We start from the raw sequence: 22,957 nt of genomic DNA, 5'->3' as shown, positions 1-22,957 counted from the left end.
TGGCTGATCACATCTTTTGTGCTGCTTTAAAACCTAAACAGGAGTTGTGCGGAAAAACTGGCAGCACAGAATTGCATATAGTTTCCTAATCACACAAGCAGTGCATACTTACCTTCTGCTCTGCTGTGTGATCAGGCATCCCACTCTCCAAAACGCCTGTGCTGCTGTTCCGCTGCAGCCTCCTCCAGAATTATTGACAGCTGGAGGAGGCAGAAGTGACTGGAGAGCAGGAAGGGATGCCAGATCACACAGCAGTGCAGAAGGTAAGTATGCACTGCTTGTTTGATCTGGAAACTGACAGCACGGATATATGCATATCTGTACTGTCAGTTTCCATGGCCGCATGAACGATAAAGTGATCAATCGTGAGGCTCTGCCTCTCTATTAATTGTGTAAGGGTTCCTACCACCCACTTCTCCTCACTCGTTCTAATGATTGATGAGACCTAGACCAACCAAAACTTTTGACGTATCTAAAAGTTTTTTTTAAATGATTGTGTCACTTTAAGTGGAACTAGTCATCACTTTTATGCGTTCTGATTCATGTGTCACCAGGGCACTCTTGGCAGCTGCTCCCTGCCTTCATTGAAAGATTTTTTTTTTTCATTTTTGGTTATATCTATTTATCGAGGCTGTTGTGGCATGGAAAAGTTTGCATCGACTGCCTTAATTCTTAAATTAAGTAGCATGTAAGTGATGACTGATTTCCTTTAAACTCTAGTCCGTATAAGATCGGTGGCGGCTAACCCCTAGGATCAGAAAAATTTAAGACTAGTTTTTAAGTCCCATCTCGGGCATTGCAGTTGGATCAGTTTTTCTCCTGGAAAGCTCCTTTAATCCCTTGGCACCATTCACTGTACAATTGCACCAGAATCTGAGCCTGCGCCATCCACAGCAAATAACAGATGACACTCTGCTGTAATGACCAGTGTCGCATCCCTGTAAAGCAGATATATCAGGAAATTTTCTGTCAGTGTACAATAGGGTTTCTTTCCTGGATTAACAGCTACAAATTAGGGCCATGTTCACACATCGAAAGAAGATCGGCCATTGTTTGACACTGCCAGTGTTTGACATGTCAAACAATGGCCAATGTCTCAGGGTCCATTTACACAGAAAGACTATCTGACAGATTATCTGCTAAAGATTTGAAGCCAAAGCCAGGAATGGATTTGAAAAGAGGAAAAATCTCAGGCTTTCCTTATGACCTGATCTCTGTTTATAGTCTGTTTCTGGCTTTGGCTTCAAATCTTTGGCAGATAATCTGTCAGATAATCTTTCTGTGTAAATGGACCCTCAGATGTTCACCCAGCCGATACTGCAGTATCAGCCAGGTAAATGTGATTTAATTTTAATTGGAATGCAGTCACATTCAGGTGTGCCCGCACTCCAATTTGCTATAGAGCACAATGTAAAGTACAGCCAGGAGCCATACTTTTCATTGTGTGCATCAGCTATTTTTTTACGGCCACTGTTCACTAAATAGTGGCCGCTCAAAATAGAAATGTCAGTTTTTCTGTGCGGCTGCATAGTGTAAACTCTACAGCCGGTGTTCTAGACACTACAGTGTAATTGCACACTGTCCATGAACAGTGGCCATTGGTTTAACTTGCTATAATGGCCATTGTTTATTGTAAAAATACAGTGTGTGTGAATGTGGCCTAGGATATAAACCCCCAAGGGGCGTTCCTTCGGGCTGCAAAAACCAAGCATGGTTTGGCTCATTCTCTTCTAACTAACATCCCTATGCCTGCACATAAATAAACCTACGTATCTGGATATTTCCTGTATGTTTCCTCATAGATAATCTGAAGATGAAGGTAAAGCCTTTAGGAGAAGAAGAGAAGTTGCTTATACTGAAAATGAAACATAAAGAATGTGAAGACGGAGCTGTGGAGTTTGATGGTAAAATCAATGCTTGGGACCTACACTACTACCTCACCCGCATTGTGGAGACAAAGTACTCTGTAGATCAGGACAGACTGCAGGAGTATTTCCCAATGGAGACAGTCACAAAAAATCTGCTGCTTATTTATCAGGAGCTGCTTGGTCTGAGATTCGAGCATGTGGAGAATCCTCATGTCTGGCATGAAAGTGTCAGCCTCTACGCCGTGTACGACAGTGCAACCGGAGACGTCCTGGGGCAGTTCTATCTGGATCTGTACCCAAGGTAAACCCTATACTTAATTATATATATATATATATATATATATATATATATATATATATATATATATATATATAACTTATAACTTGTAACTTAATTATATATATATCAGTTACTCTATGTATAGTAGTAAGAAAATGTAAATTGCTAGGTGAAACATTGCTGTAATTTGCAGTAACATTTCACATGACAGAAGTTACTGATCGCACTGGGGCTCGCTCATGAGACTCTCCGAGGTCCCCCAAGATTTAGCTGGGTGGGAGTGTGCAGCAGGGAGTTTCACTCCCTGCCTGGCCAGGACATCTGACTTGTTCCCTTGCTAGAATGTATTGGAGCAAACAATTCAGATTTGATTGACAGCTGGAAAGTGAAGCGTGCTTCCATGCACTCCCCCATCCATCTGTATCTTGGTCTTAGGACTAAGAACTGGTGCAATCAGTAACTTTTGATGTCTATTGGTAGACATCAATTGGGCAATTCCAGATTCATCTGGCCAGTAATGATGAATTCATGGTCAACACAAAGGATGTGATAAGCTGGAAACAAGCGTTAACTCAGATTGCTGGTTCCTTTAGGTGGTATGCACATGTTCCCTAATTGCGGTCTGTGCGTGGACGATATGGTATGGACCAGAATACGGAACTCCTGGCATCATAATTCATTATGATGTCAGGAGCTCGAAGTATAGTAGTGTGAACATTTAAACTACTACTGTGATGATGCCGGGAGTTCTGTATTCTAGTCTGTAGCACATCGTCCACAGACAGACTGTAATGACGGAACTTGTGTATGCTCCCTTACTTGGGTCAATAACCTGGAGCGTGCAATCCTAGAAATGTATAATTTTTTGATATTACAGTATCTTGTGAAAGGATTAGAACTTGCATCCTTTGGTAGTATTGTGAAAAAAAAAAATACACACACATATATATATATATATATATATATATATATATATATATATATATATAAAATTTTATTTTATTCTATTTTTTCTCGCAAGTACTAGTGATTGTGCCATAGATGGCCGTCTCTTGGGCTTGTGTTGTAAGAAATTTCTATCTGAACCATCCATTCCAGTTATGACCTACAACATAAAATCTCTTTTGTAGTTGCCAATATAAGCGGATTTGTAAGTCTTCTCGCACCATTGTCTGAGGAGAAAACCGTTTTTTACGACTGCAAAGGCCACGTGTAAATGTGTTTCTTGTTTGTTGTACACGGCTATTTCTGCTACATGATGACCGCTGAGGGAGATGTGTTAAAAGGTCGAGGCTTCTATAGATAGGGGGTGGACAGCTAACAGGTATTCTAGTTACCTGAATGGGTGAAATGGTGTTACTGCTGTAACTTATTTGTCACACGAATGCTGAGAGTTTTGAGCTACAATGTGAATGTGGACGATTCACGGCAATAATTAGCAGTGTAAATTACAGAAACCACTTATTATACATAAACATTAAAATGATTACAGGGTCAATTAAGCAAAGTAATGGAGAATGACTTTACATTAGTGGCCATTTTTTCAGCTCCCATATACCCATTATGGTTACATCTCTGATTAGCGTGAAATTATTTTTTTTTTAAAGGGATACTCCGGGGGAGAAATGCTTTATTATTATTATTATTTTTTTTTTTAATCAACTGGGGTTAAAGGGAACCAATCACCTAAAATACCACTATAACCCTATTTAAATGTGCTGCAGCAGCGCCCAGCTCACTTCCCAGGCGTGTTTTTCGACTTTGACCTCCCTGCAATGTGTATTCCCCAAATGTACTTTATATTATTGACGTGCTGTATGCAAAGTAGTCATCTAAGTGGTGAGCCGTCGGCATCTAGTTCTGGGTCCCCGGGCGTTCCACTGTGTCAATCACGCCCCTCTGGGCGTGATTCAAACTGAATAATTACTCTGACATCATTCAGGGGTGCACCCATGTTCTCACTACGCTGTACATACACAGTACAGCGGTCCCGGGGCGTGATTGACACGTAGGAACGCCCAGGGACCCCATGACTAGATGGCCAACGGCTCACCGCCCAGATGACTACTTGCGGGGGATTTGCATACAGCACGCCAAGAATATAAGGTAAGTTTAGGGAATATTCATTGCAGGGAGGAAAGTCAAAAAATATGTCTGGGAAGCGCGCTGGGCACTGCTGCGGAACATTTCTAAAGCAATAGCACTTGAAAACCTCTCCAGCTCTGGACAGTTCCTGTCACGGAAAGAGGTGGCCGCAGAGAGCACAGTATCAGACTGGAAAGAATACAACACTTCCTGCAGGACATACAGTAGCTGGAAGGTTTGAAATTTTAAATAGAAGTAATTTACAAATCTGTATAATTTTTTGACACCAGTTGATTTGAAAACTTCCCCCCCCCCCCCTCTGGAGCACACCTTTAAGGGGCATGGTGACTGACTATCAGGCAGCATGTTATAGAGCAGATTGATATCTTGGCTTGTGGAAAAAACATTCAGTATAACTTGCATTAATTTTTATTCATTTACATAATCCACTCTTAGGAGTCTGGTGGGCGGTCCTATTCAGTGACAGCCTTTCCAATATGACTGTGCATAGAGAGATAGCTGTCAGTCACTGACTATTACCATCTACTGGACTCAAGAATATAAAATACAAGGTATATTGATTATTTTACCCTCAAACCTATATGTTAATCTATATATCTATAATAGTCAGGACTGCATGTGCAACATGGCAGGTGTCCTTCAATTGTAACTGCAGTGTCCCAGAGTTGGTGTGGCCTCTGTGGTGCTTCCTGCCCACTGGAAATTATCTGCACACTGTCACTGTATTATATGAATTGTATGCACAGCTGAAGGAAAAGGTTAACTGTCTAACGGTCAGTGATGTATACTGTCCTAACCCTGAGCTTGGTGCCTCAAGTGATTTGGCCAATCCCTGTTCAGTATTAAAGGAGAAGTCCGGCGAAAATTTTTATTAAAGTATTGTATTACCCCCCAAAAGTTATACAACTTCCCAATATACACTTATTACGGGAATTGCTTATAAAGTGTCTTTTCCCTGCACTTACTACTGCATCAAGGCTTCACTTCCTGGATAAAATTGTGATGTCACGACTCGACTCCCAGAGCTGTGCGGGCTGTGGCTGCTGGTGAGGATGATGGCAGAGGGATGCTCAGTGTCCCTCCAGTGCCCTGTGTCCCTCAGTGTCCCCCTGCCATCATCCTCTCCAGCAGCCACAGCCCGCACAGCTCTGGGAGTCGGGTCGTGACATCCCAATTTTATCCAGAAAGTGAAGCCTTGATGCAGTGGTAAGTGCAGGGAAAAAAGCACTTTATAGGCATTTCCCGTAATAAGTGTATATTGGTAATTTGTATAACTTTTGGGGGGCAATACAATTCTTTAATAAAAATTTTCATTGGAATTCTCCTATAAGTCCTTCCAGTCTGTGTTTGGCCAATCAGGGATTACATTATTCCCCTGAAGGAAGTCTGTTGGTTAGGATTTTCACTACACTACAGAGAGCTCCTGCTGAGGTTTTCTTTCAGGGCCTGGCTTATGCCAGGTGCCCTGTGCAGAGATTCTTTTATTTTATATTTTCTACAACTACTTAGAGACATCCATGTCTGGGTAACAACATATAGAGGAGGCTGAGGTGAAAGAGGACTATAGGGATACCCTACCTACACTGGGCGGCCATTTTCTCTCCTGATAACTAAGACAGGACTATACGACAGTGAATAAGTAAAAGCGGTAAGCAGAAAGACTTCACTGCGATTTGCTAGGTTCCTTAGGGGTCCCCCCGATGGCTAGCTCTGCCCACTAGGTGGGGTCTACGTTCCTGCTCTATGTCACTAGGTACCCATAGACAGCGATAGGTGGAGGATTCATACCCATGGGTGTAGGTATTTTCTCTTAAAACCCCTTCAGTTGAGCACCTCAGGGTCTAGGTAGGCCCCAATAAGCCCATAGTAACCCTCAGTCCTCTCCTCTTCCAAAGCCAGCTAGGCTACAGTATTCAAAGACTTCCCAATTAAACAAAGTATTTAAAGGGGTACTCCGGCCTGGGGGTATTTTTCAGCTATGGCCGGGGATGGGGTGGTGATGGATGGCGGAGATCACTTACCTCCCCGGTTCCAGCGCCGGGTCCCAGATCGCGCCTCCCAGTACACCCGTCCCGTGGCCGCTTCCTGGTGTGAGCTGCCGCATTAGACGTGACAAGGCACTACAGCCATTCTGCCCTGTAGCAATGTCCCGCCTCGGCCGCTGAATGGCTGAGCTGCCTTGAGATGTCACGTCTCATGCGGCAGCTCACACCAGGAAGCAGCCACAGGATAGGTGTACCAGGCAGCGCGATCCAGGACCCAGCGCTGGAATAGGCTAGGTAAGTGACCTCCACCGTCCACAACCACCCCCATCCCCGGCCATAGCTGAAAAATACCCCCGGGCCGGAGTACCCCTTTAAGCATTATTCCTCCATCGAGAAGCTGTGCCCAAATTTAAAGATACCCACCTGAAGGATTGGATTATATATATATATATATATATATATATATATATATATATATATATATATATATATATATATATATAATTGCACCTTTATTAAAAGAAGTGACTTACTACCCTGTATTGCGTTCAAGGGATTACAGTAAAATTTATTTTGTTGGTGCATCCAGGGGTGGGCGCATACCACTCCTGGCCATATGACAAATGCCTCAGGAGCACCACCATCTAGCCCAGCTACACACCACCTAGCATCCCATGGTCACCACATAATCTCATCCCTTCACTGTATGCCAAGAGTCCTGGAGTTAAATACTATGGATCCAGTTGCTTTTTCTGCATCTTCTAACATGTCCTACAATCATTTCTTAAGGGAAGGAAAGTATGGGCACGCTGCGTGTTTTGGACTACAGCCAGGCTGTCTGCTCCCTGATGGAGGAAAGATGATGTCTGCAGCAGCAATGGTGGCCAACTTCAGCAAGCCTTCAAGTACTCGTCCCTCGCTGCTCAGACACGATGAGGTGAAGACTTACTTCCATGAGTTTGGCCATGTCATGCACCAGATTTGTGCTCAGGTCAGTATCTTATTTTAATAAATCCTCATGTTTATGCTCAGTCATAGCTGTAATATCCTCGAGCGGTCGCTTACCATACAGAAAGCTAGAGGATATGCAACCGTTTGTACTTGTCATTGTGGGCACTGGCTATGTTATAGTAAGCTGAAAGATGCATGGCTGTGTACGATGCTTAAAGAGACACTGTACCCACAATCTGACACCCCCCTCCCCCGCAAATCACTTGTACCTTGGGATAGCTGCTTTTAATCCAAGATCTGTCCTGGGGTCCGTTCAGCAGGTGATGCAGTTATTGTCCTAAAAAACAACTTTTAAACTTGCAGCCCGTGCCATCGGGAGTATCTGTGCCCTAACTTTGCACCACCCCTCCATCCCTCCTCCCCACCCTCTTCATCATTAGGAATGCTCCAGGCAGATTGTCTCGTCAGCTGTGTAAATACTGAACATGAGCTGGATCATTTACCACCTGTGCAATGTTCAGCATGGAGAAAATGTTCCAGTGGCATTCCTAATGATGTGGAGGGTGGGGAGGAGGGACAGAGGGGTGGTGCAAAGTTAGGGCACAGATACTCCCGTTTGGTACGGGCTGCAAGTTTAAAAGTTGTTTTTTAGGTCAATAACTGCATCACCTGCCGAATGGACCCCAGGACGGATCCTGAATTAAAAGCAGCTATCTAAAGGTATAAGTGGTTTGTAGGGGTCAGATTGTGGGTACAGAGTCACTTTAAGGGAAACCTGTCAGCATATTTTTTTTAAAGTATTTAATACCTATTCTATACATGTGCCTAATAGGTGAGTAATATGCTTTTGTATATTAAACTTAGTTTGCTTCATGTGCTGTATGTAGGTGACATTCCTGCAGTCATTGGAGTGTTACACAGCTGCTCACGAAGTCATCTCTCTGCATTAGAGATAAGAAATTCAAGCACGCTCGGGTTTGTCCGAACCTAAGGGTCCTATTACAGGCCGATGGAGGCCCGATAATAACTGTAAACGAGCGCCAATCTGCTAGATCGGCGCCCGTTTACTGGGCCTATTACATGGCCCGATAATCGCTTAACAAGGGCTGCATGGACATCGTTACCGATGTCCTTGCAGCCCTTGCTTAAAGGGAACCTGTCACCCCCCCGTGTCGGGGTGACAGGCTCCCGACCCCCCGTTAGAGCCCCCTATACACACCTAATCCCGCCGGGTCCCGCTTCTGGAGGTGGTCGGGTGACGGAGATCTCAGCCGCTGCAGCCCGGCGCGCGCGCTGAGAGATGAGTCCAACGCTCATAGAGAATGACGGAGCGCTGGACTCTCCTGTCATTCTCTATGGGTGTTGGACTCATCTCTCAGCGTGCGTGCCGGGCTGCAGCGGCTGAGATCTTCATCACCCGACCACCTTCAGAAGCGGGACCCGACGGGATTAGGTGAGTATAGGGGGCTCTAAGGGGGGGTCGGGAGCCTGTCACCCCGGCACGGGGGGTGACAGGTTCCCTTTAAACTCTATACATTGCCTATCCATGCTGCAAGGCTCTTCTTGCGCTCTGATCTCACCGGGTCCCACGTGCTCCAGCTTCAGAGTGGCCTTTCTTAGCTGACAGGCTGCTTAGCCAATCACTGGCCGCGGCGGTCCCAGCCAGTGGTTGGCTGAGTGGCCTGTCTGCTCAGACAGGCTGCTCTGAAGCTGGAGCACGCGGGACCCGGGGAGAAGCAGAGGGCAAGAGGATCCCTGCAGTATGGATAGGTAATTACACACTTTGGAAATCGTCAGCCGCCGGCTGCACACGGCTATTACACGAAGCGATATGCAGCGCCCGGCAATTATAGGTCCAAACACATATCAATGATCAGCCGATGATCGTTGTCATCGGCTGATCGTTGTGTTTATTACATGGAGCAATAATCGGACGGATAGGGCTGATTTGCCCGATTATCGTTCCGTGTAATGGGGCCCTAAGCATGCGCCATTACTGGTGGCTGAAGAAGTTGGATTCAGTCCTAAGGAGTCCTGGAAAGCAGGCCTATGGCTGTATCCATGTTTTTCAGGCAGCCTTAAGGCTGCATCCAATTTCTGCTGCCACCGGTAATCAAATGCTGCACACTTATCTCTGCTCTGCATTCATCTCTCCCACTGCTGCAAGCACGCCTGCTAGCTAATGATTAAGGCTGCATTCACACGTTCAGTGTTTCTTAAAGACTGTGAGCCTATTCTGTAAAAAAAAACCGCTGGGTTGGGGATCGAGAGGAGCGGGTGTTGTCTGGGGACAGAGAAGGGGGGGGACAAGAGCTGAGAGAGACGGGAGGGTGGGAGCAGGGAGAAACACAAGCGGTAATGGGTGGGGGAGATGGGAGTGGGGTAGGCATTGGTTCCGCCATCCACACTATGACCTGTCCTATTTTTTTGCGGAAAGGATCACAGCACGGATGGTATGAATGAACACCTTGGATTCAATGGGCCCTAAAATTGTTTGTCGTAGCGGATCTGCGACCAAGGACAATTTTACAGGCCGTGTGAATAAGGCCTTATCCTTCATACACACATTCAGTGTTTTAAGGACCGTGATTTTAGTTTGCTCACTAAATCCATGATCCGTAAAAAACAATCTGTTATTGCATCCGTTTTTACATCCATGTCCTTTTTTTTCACTGATGTGCATCACCTCACCCCAAATGTTTCACAACAGAGCGGAATTTCACATGTAGCTGAACTAATGTGTCAACCCTATTCCCCCCCCAGATGTAGTAGAGCTGAATGTGTCACACAGTAATACTCTAGCCCCCTCACCCCCCGGAGAACACCATCCCCGGCCACAACCACCGCCTTCCCAATGTGTCACTGAACCTATAGGCCATCCATTTTATAAGACTAGATAACCCCTTTAGACGGATTCTCCTGCAGAAGTGTTTTATAGGACATGGATGGGGTCTGGTACTTTGGACCCGGGCATTAGTCCTAGTTGCCAGACAAGTTCTGTATCTTGAAGTGAATTTTTCATCCCTTATGCCTAATACAATCTCTGTACAGCGCTGCAGAATATACCTGCACCATATAAATGAATAAAATAAATTTGTCTTCTTTATAAAGTATAAGAAGGAGCAAGTGGCACTCCAGTAGCCTGGATTCTGAAGCCATCTCTGCGGTAATGCACAGTGACATCTGTCGGATTCCATTGCTCGGTGAGAGGAGTTTTGTCTGTACAGATTTACCATATATATAAAGTCTTGTATCCCAGTCTGCAGTGTGGACTTCATGGGATTTTCAGGTAGAAATATTCTAGTCTTATTTAGAGTTTATGGCAGGGTCTAGATCTGTGTTTTGGAGTAACTCCATATGCGAGCAGGTAGAATGGGAACAGACTAAAATTATTCTTATTGTTACATTTTGCTCACGTAGATGTCTCTGCCGCCATCCTCGGGCTGTATTTCAATAAATAAGAGAGGGGAAAGGCCATCTGTGTTGGTCTGCATTGTAATGATGGATTTGCAGGGAAGGATACAAAATGGCATTCAGGGCAATGGAAAGGTGAGAAACAGTCAGAGGTGTCAGAATTACTCAAATAATTACTCAAGTCAACGCAAATAACAACTAGCGTCCTCCAACTTCCTCCTTATAGCAGAGCGTACAGTAATCCTTCATAGACTATTGCCTCTTCTGTAGAGGAACCACCCATTATCAGATGTAGATTAAAACCATTGCAGATGAGCAAAAACCCATAATAGGGTCAGAGGTTACAAGGTATTTAGGCACATGCCAGGCCTACGCCAATCATGGGCAAAGCTAAATGAGGATTAAGAGTAATGGGCGGAAGGAATATGTCAGTTAACTTTAGTGATGCTGTTCCAGTAGGGGCCACAAGGGGGCACTCCCACAGTATATGTAATGGTGTCCTTCGGGACCCACATTGTCTCCAGCATAAGTCTGAACAAGAGGGACTTGGCGTATAGTAACCATCTCAAAGCAGCTTTTACAGCTGCCTTCACCAGGGATATACTCTAAAGAGAAAGATTAGTTTATAAAATAGCCAGTTTCTAATCAAAAGAAGAAAACAACGTACCCAAGTCCAATTCCTAAGCTCGATAGGGGCCAGTATGCTGAAATAACAAATAGTTCTCTGTCACATATAAAAAGGCTTAAAGGGTTCTCCAGGATTAGAAAAAACACAGGTTCTTTCTTTAAAAAAAACAGTGCCACCCCTGCCCTCAGTGTGTTTGTGGTATTACAATTCAGCTCCAACAATTTAAGTGTTTGGAGCTCAGTTGTAATACCACACACAACCTGAAGGCAGGTGTGGCATTGTTTTTAGAAAGTAGTCATGTTTTTATACTCTCTGACAACCCCTTTAAGGCTTCTAAGTGAAGACAAAAGTGCCATGGTTGAGCTGGTCATCCATGTCCGGAATGGCTATAGACAGTGCTTGCATAGGTCAGTATGGTTGGTTTGGTAGAGACTAACTAACACTATATTTGTGAAATAAATACAGACAAGTAAGGCCTGCTATAGAAAGTGAACCCATGGACTTTGGAATACGTTAAAAACAATACAGAATGGATATACAATGATCCTGGTCAATAAATAATTACATCCACTGTAAACTAGTATGATGTAACACCAAAGAACGGGACAAAATATCATTGGCATATAGTGGTATATGAGTGTTACTAGCGATGGGTGCTACTCGAGCATGTTTGAGTCTGCTTGTTCAGCATTTGGTTACGGTTGGCGGAAGAAGTTGAATGCAGCTCTAAGGCCCCCTTCACACGTCCGGAAAATCTGTCCGGATTTCCTATCCGGAAATCCGGACGGATTTCCGGACTCATAGGCTAACATTAGACACGGACACCCTTCCGGATTTTTCCGGAAGGGTGTCCGTTCCGGAAAATAGGACCGGATTTTTTAGATCCTGTCCTATTTTCGTCCGGAAATCCGGCACGGACGCCCCCATAGAAGTCTATGGGAGCGCCGGAATCACGGGCATTTTCCTGATGTATATCAGGAAAGTGCCCGCGATTCCGGACTGGTAGAGAGCCAGCCCCGGCCGCCGTCCGATCACCCGCACACCCCCATCCCCCCCCCCGCAACGCACCGCACACTAATCCCCCTGCACCCCCCGCCCCCCGCCGCCGCCACTCACCACCGGAACTCTGGCTCTCTGTCATCTGACCCTCTCCCGCCCCCGCCCCCCCCCCCCGGGAACTCACCACCGGGCGGCCTGCCGGATGCTCCGCACCTCCGACCGCCGCCGCCGCCCGGACCTCAGCACTGCACTCTGACCCGGACCCGGACGCCAACCTCGCGGCCCCGACAGAGCAGGATCCAGGACAGGTGAGATTACCCCTTAGGACTACTACTCCCACCATGCTCTGCTGGCAGGCCATGATGGGAGTTGTAGTTCTGCAGCCTGTGGCCATCCAGGTTGCAGAAGTACAACTCCCATCATGGCTCTGCTGGCAGGCCATGATGGGAGTTGTAGTTCTGCAGTCTGTGGCCACCCAGGTTGCAGACGTACAACTCCCATCATGCCTTGCTGACAGGCCATGATGGGAGTTGTAGTTCTGCAGCCTGTGGCCATCCAGGTTGCAGAAGTACAACTCCCATCATGGCTCTGCTGGCAGGCCATGATGGGAGTTGTAGTTCTGCAGCCTGTGGCCATCCAGGTACACGGGTACCTGTGATTTATGTTGGCATACTAGACCATATTATCTCATCAGGAAATCCTGAAGGTTTTTCCTGATGGTTTCCTGATGGTAAAAACGGATTACTGTCAGGAAATCCTGATACTATCCTGATGACATTTGAGGTCTCCTGATCAGGATTTCCTGACAGTAAAAACTGACACGGACGTGTGAATGGGGCCTAAGGCTGCCTGGAAAACATGGATACAGCCTAGGGCTGCAGGAAAACATGGATACAGCCTAGGGCTGCAGGAAAACATGGATACACCCTAGGGCTGCAGAAAAACATGGATACACCCTAGGGCTGCAGGAAAACATGGATACACCCTAGGGCTGCCTGGAAAACATGGATACACCCTAGGGCTGCCTGAAAAAAATGGATACACCCTAGGGCTGCCTGGAAAACATGGATACACCCTAGGGCTGCCTGGAAAACATGGATACACCCTAGGGCTGCCTGGAAAACATGGATACACCCTAGGGCTGCCTGGAAAACATGGATACACCCTAGGGCTGCCTGGAAAACATGGATACACCCTAGGGCTGCCTGGAAAACATGGATACACCCTAGGGCTGCCTGGAAAACATGGATACACCCTAGGGCTGCCTGGAAAACATGGATACACCCCAGGGCTGCCTGGAAAACATGGATACACCCCAGGGCTGCCTGGAAAACATGGATACACCCCAGGGCTGCCTGGAAAACATGGACACACCCTAGGGCTGCCTGGAAAACATGGACACACCCTAGGGCTGCAGGAAAACATGGATACACCCTAGGGCTGCAGGAAAACATGGATATAGGCTATGGCTGTATCCTTGTTTTCCCCTAGACTATCTAGGGCTGCATCCAACTTCTTCAGCCACCGGTATTAAAATGCCGAACAATCGAACTTTTGAAAACCCAGCCAGCAGATCGACTTTAAAATATTTATTTTCTTTGAGTCTTAACTGGTAAAATTATTTGCATGAAGCTGCAGGATGAATAAAACAACAAGCGATGCCATGCAGCTCCTTAGTCTTCGCTTTCATCATGTTATGATGGAAAAGCTTTGCCAGAAGCTAGAAGACAAGTACAAAGGCCTAGTGAAAGAGAGCGCGCCGCTAAGTGTCAGCTGCAATGTTTTATAACACTACGTTTACTTTTGGAGCGTGTACAAGCCTCCAAAATAATATAGTCTTCTCATAGATAGCATTGGGATTAACATTTCTATCAAATTCTACCTACTGCAGAGCAAGGTGTCACAGGTAGCAGATATGTTATTGAGGCCATTGTATGGGTAATATGGTGTCTTCTTCATCACAACCAATGTTATGTTTATAATTCTCTGTATGCCTGTTTCATGGTGAAAAGTGGTTTGGATCGCTCGGCATTCGAATATCTGTGGCTGACTAAGATGAATACAGCCCTATGGAGTCTGGGAAAACATGGATACAACCTATGGCCTATGACTGTATCCATGTTTTTCAGGACTGCCTAGGGCTGCATCCAACTCCATCAGCCACTGGTATTCAAATGCCGCATCATCAGACTCACATATACATACAGACAGACCAGGCAACATCAATAAGGCCCATGGTTGGTTCCATTCCCTTTGGTATTGGGTGGCCTCAGCAAATATGTCCTTTCCAGATTGAACAGGACTGTGAGGCTATGTACAGTTTTTGCACCATTTATGTTGTTTTTTTGTTTTTTTTAATATTGAGTTCAGTGATAAAACATCATTGATCGGCTACCAATTTATTTTCCTATAAGACCTCATCCATGTAAAAGTTTGCCCTGTTTCCAGTGCAAAGTGCCTGGTGATTAGTAAAAGTCTCCACAATCATTTATGGATTTTTGAGCCATGAATATCTGACAACACCTCAGGTCTGTATTAGATATGGGACTACTCAAGCATGCTCAGGTCTGAACATTGGATGCAGCCATAGGGAGTCCTGGAAAACATGGATACAACCATAGGCCATAAGCTGTATTCACATTTTCTGGGACTCCCTAGGGCTGCATCCAACTTCTTCAGCCACCGGTAATCAAATGTTGAACAATCAGACTTGAGTTGTGCTCATCTGTAGTCTGTATGTGTATTACGTTCCATTCGTTCACCTTTCTCCATGGGTAGTGCCTTGCTCCTCACACCTGCCGCCTTGCCTGTTAATGTGTCTCTTCCACCATGTTGCCATTCTCCCTGGCCAGCATCCTGCTCTCCATCACTGATCTGCTTTGGTCTCCTGCATGTTTTCCCCCCTATATCATAGTTTTCAACATTTTAATTTTTTTTTCAGGGACACTTTAGCGTTGACAGCAAGGGGTATGGCTTATTGTAGGTGTGGTCTTGGTGGGGTGTGACCTATTGTGGGTGTGGTTTGTGGGGTGTGGCTTGTCACCAGTGGGTTTTCCAGTTATAATTTTACAGTCAGAACAACACAAAAGTAGCATTACACACCCCAGTGTCAGGTCCCCAGTACATTGCACATCCCAGTGTCAGGTTCCCAGTACATTACACTCCCCAGTGTCAGGTCCCCAGTACATTACACACCCCAGTGTCAGGTCCCCAGTATATTACACACCCCAGTGTCAGGTCCCCAGTATATTACACACCCCAGTGTCAGGTCCCCAGTATATTACAGACCCCACCTCAGAGCAGCATACTGGCTGTGACCCAGAGATAGCACTCTACTGACTCACTGTATATACTGGTAGTTTGTTCCCATATGATGCAGTGTGCACACCCCATATGATCAGTGTGCACACCGCCACTGATATCTGTAGGAAGTATTTCTTCTATCATCATCACTGTGTGCACACTGCCACTGATATCTGTAGGAAGTAATACTCGCATCATCATCATCACCATCACTGTGAGCACACTAGGGATGTCACAATACCATCTTTTTTTTTTTTATTTCGATACTCAATACCATTTCGATACTTAATAAAGTATGAAAAAAGCGCCTAAAATACAAATATAATGCCCCGCCCCCAGGCCACGGATATGATGCCCCCATATACCACATTTTTGTTTATATGACTTTTTGAAAATTACGCATGCAATGATGCCAAATGTTTATTTTTTTTTATTTTTTTTTTACTTTTTTGGTTTTTGAGCAAAAGGGAAAAGTGGGGGTTATTAGAACTTGTATTATGATATTTTTAAACACTTTTTGTACCCCTGTACCTCCCAGCATACCTTCTTGTGAACTACAACTCCCAGCATACCTTCTTGTGCACTACAACTCCCAGCATACCTCCTTGTGTCTGTAATAATGTATCAGGACATATACATTGAGGCCAGTGTAGCTTTGTTGTCTATAGGAGGCTAATATAGTGTTAAAGTGTCACTGTCGTGAAATTGTTTTTTTGCAGAAATCAATAGTCCAGGCGACTTTAAGAAGCTTTGTAATTGGGTTTATTAGCCGAAAAATGCATTTTTATCATGAAAAAGCAATTTGAACCTCTCCCCCCTGTCTTCATTGTTCTCCTATGGAGAGAGCTAAATAAAAGACCAAAACAGGACAACAAAGAGTTAATGTAGAAATACCTCACCCGTTATCTCCTCTGACAGTCACCACTGACCTCTCTGAGCTCTGATTACAGCTGTCACCCAGCTCCATGCCTGTAATCCTCTGTTATCTGCTGTCGGCTAACTCCCTCCTTCCTCCTCCCCCCTCCCCTCTCCCTAGAACAGACTGGGTATGTCTGATGCAACAAGTCACAATTTCCTAATTTTTTGCAGTAGATGGAAAAGAGGAGGGAGGGGGGGGGACCTGGGAAAAGGCTTTTTAAATGCAGATAATGGCATATTTGGCTAATAAACCCAATTACAAAGTTTCTTAAAATCACCTGGACTATTGATTTCTGCAAAAAAATAAAATAAAATAAAATACGACAGTGACTCTTTAAGTCCTCTATGCTCGACACTGCAGCTCTGCTATATCAGGGCACGTACATTGAGGCCAGTGTAGCTGTGTTGTCTATAGGAGGCTGGGGGGATCAGTAATACAGGATCAGCTGTGGTAAGAGCAGCAGTAAATACCAGATGACTATAAGGCCTCAGGGACTGCTGGGTAATTGTTCTCATACTATAACCCGGAGCTCCCCAGGACATGGTTTTGCCGGGACTGTCTCCTCAAAATCGGGACTGTTTTGGAGAAACCAGAACTGTTGGAAACTATGCTATATACACATGTTGGCTCATGGTCTGCTAAAAGGCCAGTGTGTGCTGCAGTGCCCTGTTCCCCCACATTCTGAGTTCCCTCATCACTCAGTGCTTGAGCAATAAAGTTCATATATTTCCAGTACTGTGCAAAGGTTACTCCTGTTATGTTTGTCATTGATCCGGCTGTTTTTCTGACCCTGGCCTTACATCTTTTGACCGCTTAGACCTTCTTCTTTTCACTTTTGTGTAAGAACTTCGCCTGCTCTGACCTTCTGCCTGTATACTATTATGCAAGAACGCTGTCTGCCCTGACCTTCTGCTTATGCCAATGTGTAAGACCTCAGCCTGTCCAACTACAAGTTACATCTGCTGCTTTGGTATTATAAATTATTAATAATGGCTGAAGAAAGACAACTGTGAGGGAAAGACCATCCCTACTTATGGTGGTTATGGGTGAAATGACCACTGTCTCTGGTTTAGATCTATGCCAAATCTGTTGGTACCCCATAGGGCCACATCATCATTTTCAGTTGACTGATGTTAGTACATTTTATATATGTATATGTGTGTATAATCACATACATGCACAATATGTCATATGGTAGGAGGGGTTTTTACTTTCAGTATACAGTGGTGCCTTGGATTACGAGCATAATCCTTTTTGGGACCGTGCTTGTAATCCAAATCCACTCTTAAACCAAAGCAAATATTCCCATAAGAAATCATAGAAATGCAGATAATTGGTTCCACACCCCAAAAATTATTTATTTTTCTGAATAACATGGAGAACAGATAAAACAAACATTCAGAAACAGCAGAATATGTCATATTATAAGTTACTGTACAGTAATGCAGAGGATGGGAAACACAAGGACTGACCGAGACTGCAGGGAGCATGAAGGAATGAGCAGGGCAGATGTGGGCACATACATGCAGCACTCTCTGTGCGGGGAGAGAGGGGTTACAGCTATGGAGAGATTACCTCCACAGTCCTGTCCCCTGATGTAAGACCCAGCCTGAAGTGGATCTGCTATGATTTGGAAGGTGAGGGAAACTTCCTGGGTCAGAGTACAGGGCTGTAGACCCCGCTATGCAGACCATGCCCCTCCTCCACTCCCCCTCCCACCCAGCACAGGGAGCTCTTAAACCAAAGCAATGCTCTTAAACCAAGTCACAATTTTAAAAAAACTGTGAGCTCTTAAACCAAAACGCTCTTAAATCAAGTTACCATTGGTATTAAGTTTATCATGGCTGCTGACCCCAATAGACTTAAATAGAAGCCTGAGAACTGGGAACTAGAATAAACTTGTAAATTTAGATGCAAACTCTTTTCTTTATGTGGAAAACAGTAGCAATAAGGAACTTGTATATGATTTGAGGAAGAACTGCTGGTATGGGGAAATATATACCAAAAGTGTGAACATTTACTTTTTAACTACAATTAACCCTGTCGCCACCTTTCCTTTTTTTATTTTCTTATACGTCAAATAATATATGTTTATCTACAAAGGATACCTGTCACCGTGCTCTTACCAGAGTGACGCCAATAGATCGGGTTGTCATGGATACGTCCCACCCCCTTCAGGTTCCATGCATGAGCCCTGTTCTAATTATTATAGCTCATTTACAGAATTTGACAGACGTGGGACGTATCAAGGGGAACCTGAGCTTACACCCTGGAGCGGGATTGGTGGTCGGAAACCTAGGCAACAAGGATAAACAGATGTTTATGGAGACGGGAGTATCCCTTTAAGTTAGTCAGCTGATATCGAGGAGGGAAGTTGTGGAGTATTACACATTGCAGGGGAAGTGCAGTTTTACATAGTACACAATTGAGTAAATGTAATACGTGGTCACATTGAGACACTGAGGTCTCCAGAGGAGAAGACACTCTGCTCCCTGCTATTGCCAATGGAGCTGTGGGTCCTTAGTAGGGAACCTTATGCCAGGATGGACTGATGTTTAAAGTTCCCTTGAAGGAGGGACTAAGTCTTAATAGAGGAGTTGAGTTTAAAGAATAAAATTTGTTCAGAATAAATAAAATAATAAAAAAGCATGTAGCCCTAATAGAGGATACGGTTATATCTTCCAGCTACATTTGGCAACTTGGTATGCCCGCCTTTAATCTTTTATATATTTATATACTTTAATTTTTTTAAAGAACCCCTTCCTGCAAACAATATTGTAATTGGTGAGCCTTGCCACTAGGGTGCACTGTGTGTTAAACTAAAAGCCGTACCGTTTCTCTCTCCGGCATTGTGCCATTGAGGATGTAGTGTCTGATAATAAGGCTGAACGGCAGCAGAGAAATAAAGAGATGAGAAGCTGCACCGTCTACCTGTTAAATAGCACTCAAGCTGTTCTATCTGTGCCGCACCGCTCCGGCTGCATTCTAGTCATTTTCCCAGTCCTGCCTTATAATTACCGGCTCCTCGCACTTGGCTTTCATCACAAGGGACATTCTTCATTTCTGCATTTTATCTGCAGCTTTTCTGTCTACTATAGAAGACAGATTTTCAGGCTTTTCTGGTTTATAGATCCCTTTACTGTTATATATGGCTGGGTCCAGAAGTGTTTGGGCAGTGACATAGTTTTCCATCATTTAGCCTCTGTACATCACCACAGTGGATGTGACTGATGTGTAGACTTTTAACTTTATAGTAAAGGCAACCTGTCTTCTAAAATTTGCAGCCTTAACCGACAACACCACTTTATGGTGATTTGAAGTGTTTTGCAACCATAGGATACAGGATAAGTGTCTGGTCGCAGGGGGTCTGACCACTGGCATACCATGCTCTCAAGTGGGACCATCGTCTGAATGAAATCATAGTTTGCATACATAACTGCCTCCTCAATAATTGTCCATGGGACTCCAGAAGGTAGCAAAGTACAGCATTCAGCTGTAGACAATAAAAAGAAGCAGCTGTCAAGTATGCACACTGCTAACTAATTCATTCAGAAGCTTTGGAAGTCCTGTTCTCACAATTGCAGAGTCACAGCACTTGCACTATTGCACTAGAGTTCATTTGTTGCTCTATTTCTTAGCAGACAGCTTGACTAAAAGTATTCTTATAGAGCTACTGAAGACCCTTGGTGGTATAGACTCCAGCAAACTCCATTGAAAATACAGGAAGGGCAGGGAGAGGTTTTGGGGGTGGTAACATAATAAAGAAGTCATACCTGCCCATCCCTGTGCCTGTGCAGTGCAGCGTTACCACTTATGGACTCCTGCAGTCTTCCTGTAGCTCCCAGTCCTCTGACATCACGACCCTGCTAAGATGTGCCCACTTAGTCAGTGACTGGGGGGCGGGACACTTCTGCACTCACTAACTGGAGTTCCTGCTGAGTTGTGACAACACAGGAAACCCAGAGAAACTGTAGACCGTAGCCTGGAGCTGGTGACACTGCACTGCAGGGGCGCACAGACAGGTAAGTATGCTCCAACCACCCCTTGTCCCCCAGATTTTTTCTTTTCTCTCGAGTTTTCCTTTAAGTTCCAATGAACACTAGTTCCCAATATTCAGCTTGTGTAAAAGAGCTGCAAATAATAAGACATCGCTCTACTATGTATAGTAGAAGGTTACTGACAAAATGTGCCACAAAAACAACTCAAGAGCTTCTTATGGCAAAGAGATGGAATCTTCCTCATTTGCCGACCTCAGCCTGGCAGAGCATGCTTTTTACTTACTGAGGGTACAAACACACACACCGTATACGCTGCGTATTTACTGCTGCGATACGCAGCAGATACGCAGCGGATTAGATCTATATAACTGAACACAGCATCAAATCTGCTGCAGATCTGCTGCGTATACAATGTGTGTGTTTGTACCTTGAAGATAAAACCGAGAAGCGTAAACAGCCAGAAACAAGCGGCAGCTGAAGGCTGGCAGAGCATCTAATGGGAGGAAGCTCGGCATTTGGTGTGTCCATGTGTTCTAGACTTCACGCTGACATTGACTGCAAAGTATTTGGATCCTTATATTTATATCTGTGTACGTTTGTCCAAATGCTTATGAGTCTGTGAAAATGGAGGGACTAGGTGAGAAATTGCTTAAACCCCTTAAAGTTAAAAGTCTGATATTGATGGCTTTGCTGCACATCCCTGGTGGTGGTGTCCAGACTATAAATTATGGAAATTGCAGGGGTGCACCATCCAGATATAGAGCCTGAAGGTCACTTGGGCTACTTGTGCACTTCTTTGTGTATACTGTGCATTTTGGTCATATATCTTACAACCTAAAGCATGGGTCTCCACACTGTGGCCCTCCAGCTGTTGCAATACTACATTTCCCATCATGCCTGGACAGCCAAATTCAAAGCTTTAGTTGTCCGGGCATGATGGGAATCGTGGTTTTGCAACAGCTGGAGGGCCGCAGTTTGGAGACCCATGACCTAAAGTCTGTGGCTGACAGTATGCTGCTTCTCCTCCTCTCCTGGATTGTTGCAGCTGCCCCTTCCATAATTGACTTGACCATTAACCTGTATCACTGCCCTTCATGAAAAAGTCTGACCTATAAACCCTTTTCCTTAGACCACCTATAAACCTTTTCACTAAAGGTACCCGTACATCTTTTATACTAAATTCAGCAGCCTCCCAAGTTTCCACCAACAAATGATGTCGGTGGAGAGAGGGGTCGAGTGTGTAAAATTTTTACCAACTGACCCTTTTGTTCTTGAAAAGACAAGCCGGCAACAAAGCTGTCAAAGCTGCGGCTTACCCCTCCCCAAATGTTCATATGTATAGGGATAGGAGGAGAGATAATTGTTGGCTTAACTAAAAGGTTGTACTATTATTTAGAATTTTTTATTCCTTACGATCCCTATTTACAGTAACAGGATTGATATAATGCAATATGCTTCTATAACCTGCAATATGCTTCTATAAGAGAGTGGAGAGGAATGAAGGAAAATCCCTATTCTACAGCGGATGTGGCACACCCATGTGGCTCTGTCTATGTCCGTCATGTCAAACTCTGGCCCGCGGGCCAAATCTGACGTCGCAACAGATTATAATATGGGTGGTTATAATCTTGTAGGCCGCAGGCTACTATATAAGAGACTATTTTAGGGACTGGCTACTATATAAGAGACTATGGGGGAGGGCTGGTTACTATATAAGAGACTATGGGCAGAGCTGGCTACTATATAAGAGACTATGGGGAGGGATGGCTACTATATAAGACACTATTGGGAGGACTGGCTACTATATAAGACACTATTGGAAGGGCTGGGTACTATACAAGACACTATTGGGAGGGGGGCTACTATTTAAGACACTATTGGGGGCTGGCTACTATATGGGACACTATTGGTGGCTGGCTACTATATGGGACACTATTGGGGGCTGGCTACCATATTGGGCACTTAGGAGGGATGGCTACTATATTGGGCACTATTAGGTGTACTGGCTACTATATGGGTCACTATCGGGAGGGCTGGCTAGTATGTGGGGCACTATTTGGGGTGGCTACTTCATGGGGCACAATTATGGGATTACCTACTGCTTGAAGGATATAATGGGTAACTACCATGTGGGGACAATTACTTTAGGATAGGCAGTGCCAGAAACGCCGAACGCTGCTCTGACAGTGCCAGAAACGCCACATGCACTTTTCATTAAATATTAAGGTTGGCCTTCGACTTTCTCCAATTTTTTAATTTTGGCCCACTGTGTATTTGGGTTTGACACCCCTGGCCTATGTCTTCTAGACATGTAGGGAAAGTACACATCCCCTATTTGAGTTTGACACCCCTGGCCTATGTCTTCTAGACATGTAGGGAAAGTACACATCCCCTATTAAAGCCTTTCCTCTCTTTCCATCAGGACTTTTATTCTCCATAGATAAAGCATGTTTCTTCTAAAATACAATCATTGTTTGGTTGGGTATTTTTGTGTCTCCAATCTCTT

The 22,957-nt window shown here is 44.8% G+C and overlaps 1 protein-coding gene across 3 annotated transcripts in view; it reads left to right on the top strand.

Moving 5' to 3' along the window:
• The window catches only part of NLN (neurolysin), a 63,544-nt gene that overhangs the window by 16,722 nt on the left and 23,865 nt on the right, over positions 1-22,957 (top strand). For all 3 annotated transcript variants that reach the window (XM_069963005.1, XM_069963004.1, XM_069963003.1), the window contains exons 8-9: positions 1,803-2,169; positions 7,029-7,230. In XM_069963005.1, the coding sequence (XP_069819106.1) occupies positions 1,803-2,169; positions 7,029-7,230 (569 nt within the window). The remainder of the gene's footprint in view (positions 1-1,802; positions 2,170-7,028; positions 7,231-22,957) is intronic.

This window comes from Dendropsophus ebraccatus, chromosome 3 (genome assembly GCF_027789765.1).
Source record: "Dendropsophus ebraccatus isolate aDenEbr1 chromosome 3, aDenEbr1.pat, whole genome shotgun sequence".
Classification (NCBI taxonomy): Eukaryota; Metazoa; Chordata; class Amphibia; order Anura; family Hylidae; genus Dendropsophus; species Dendropsophus ebraccatus.
Note: the sequence above shows the minus strand (reverse complement) of the source record. Positions and strands in the feature narration are given on the sequence as shown.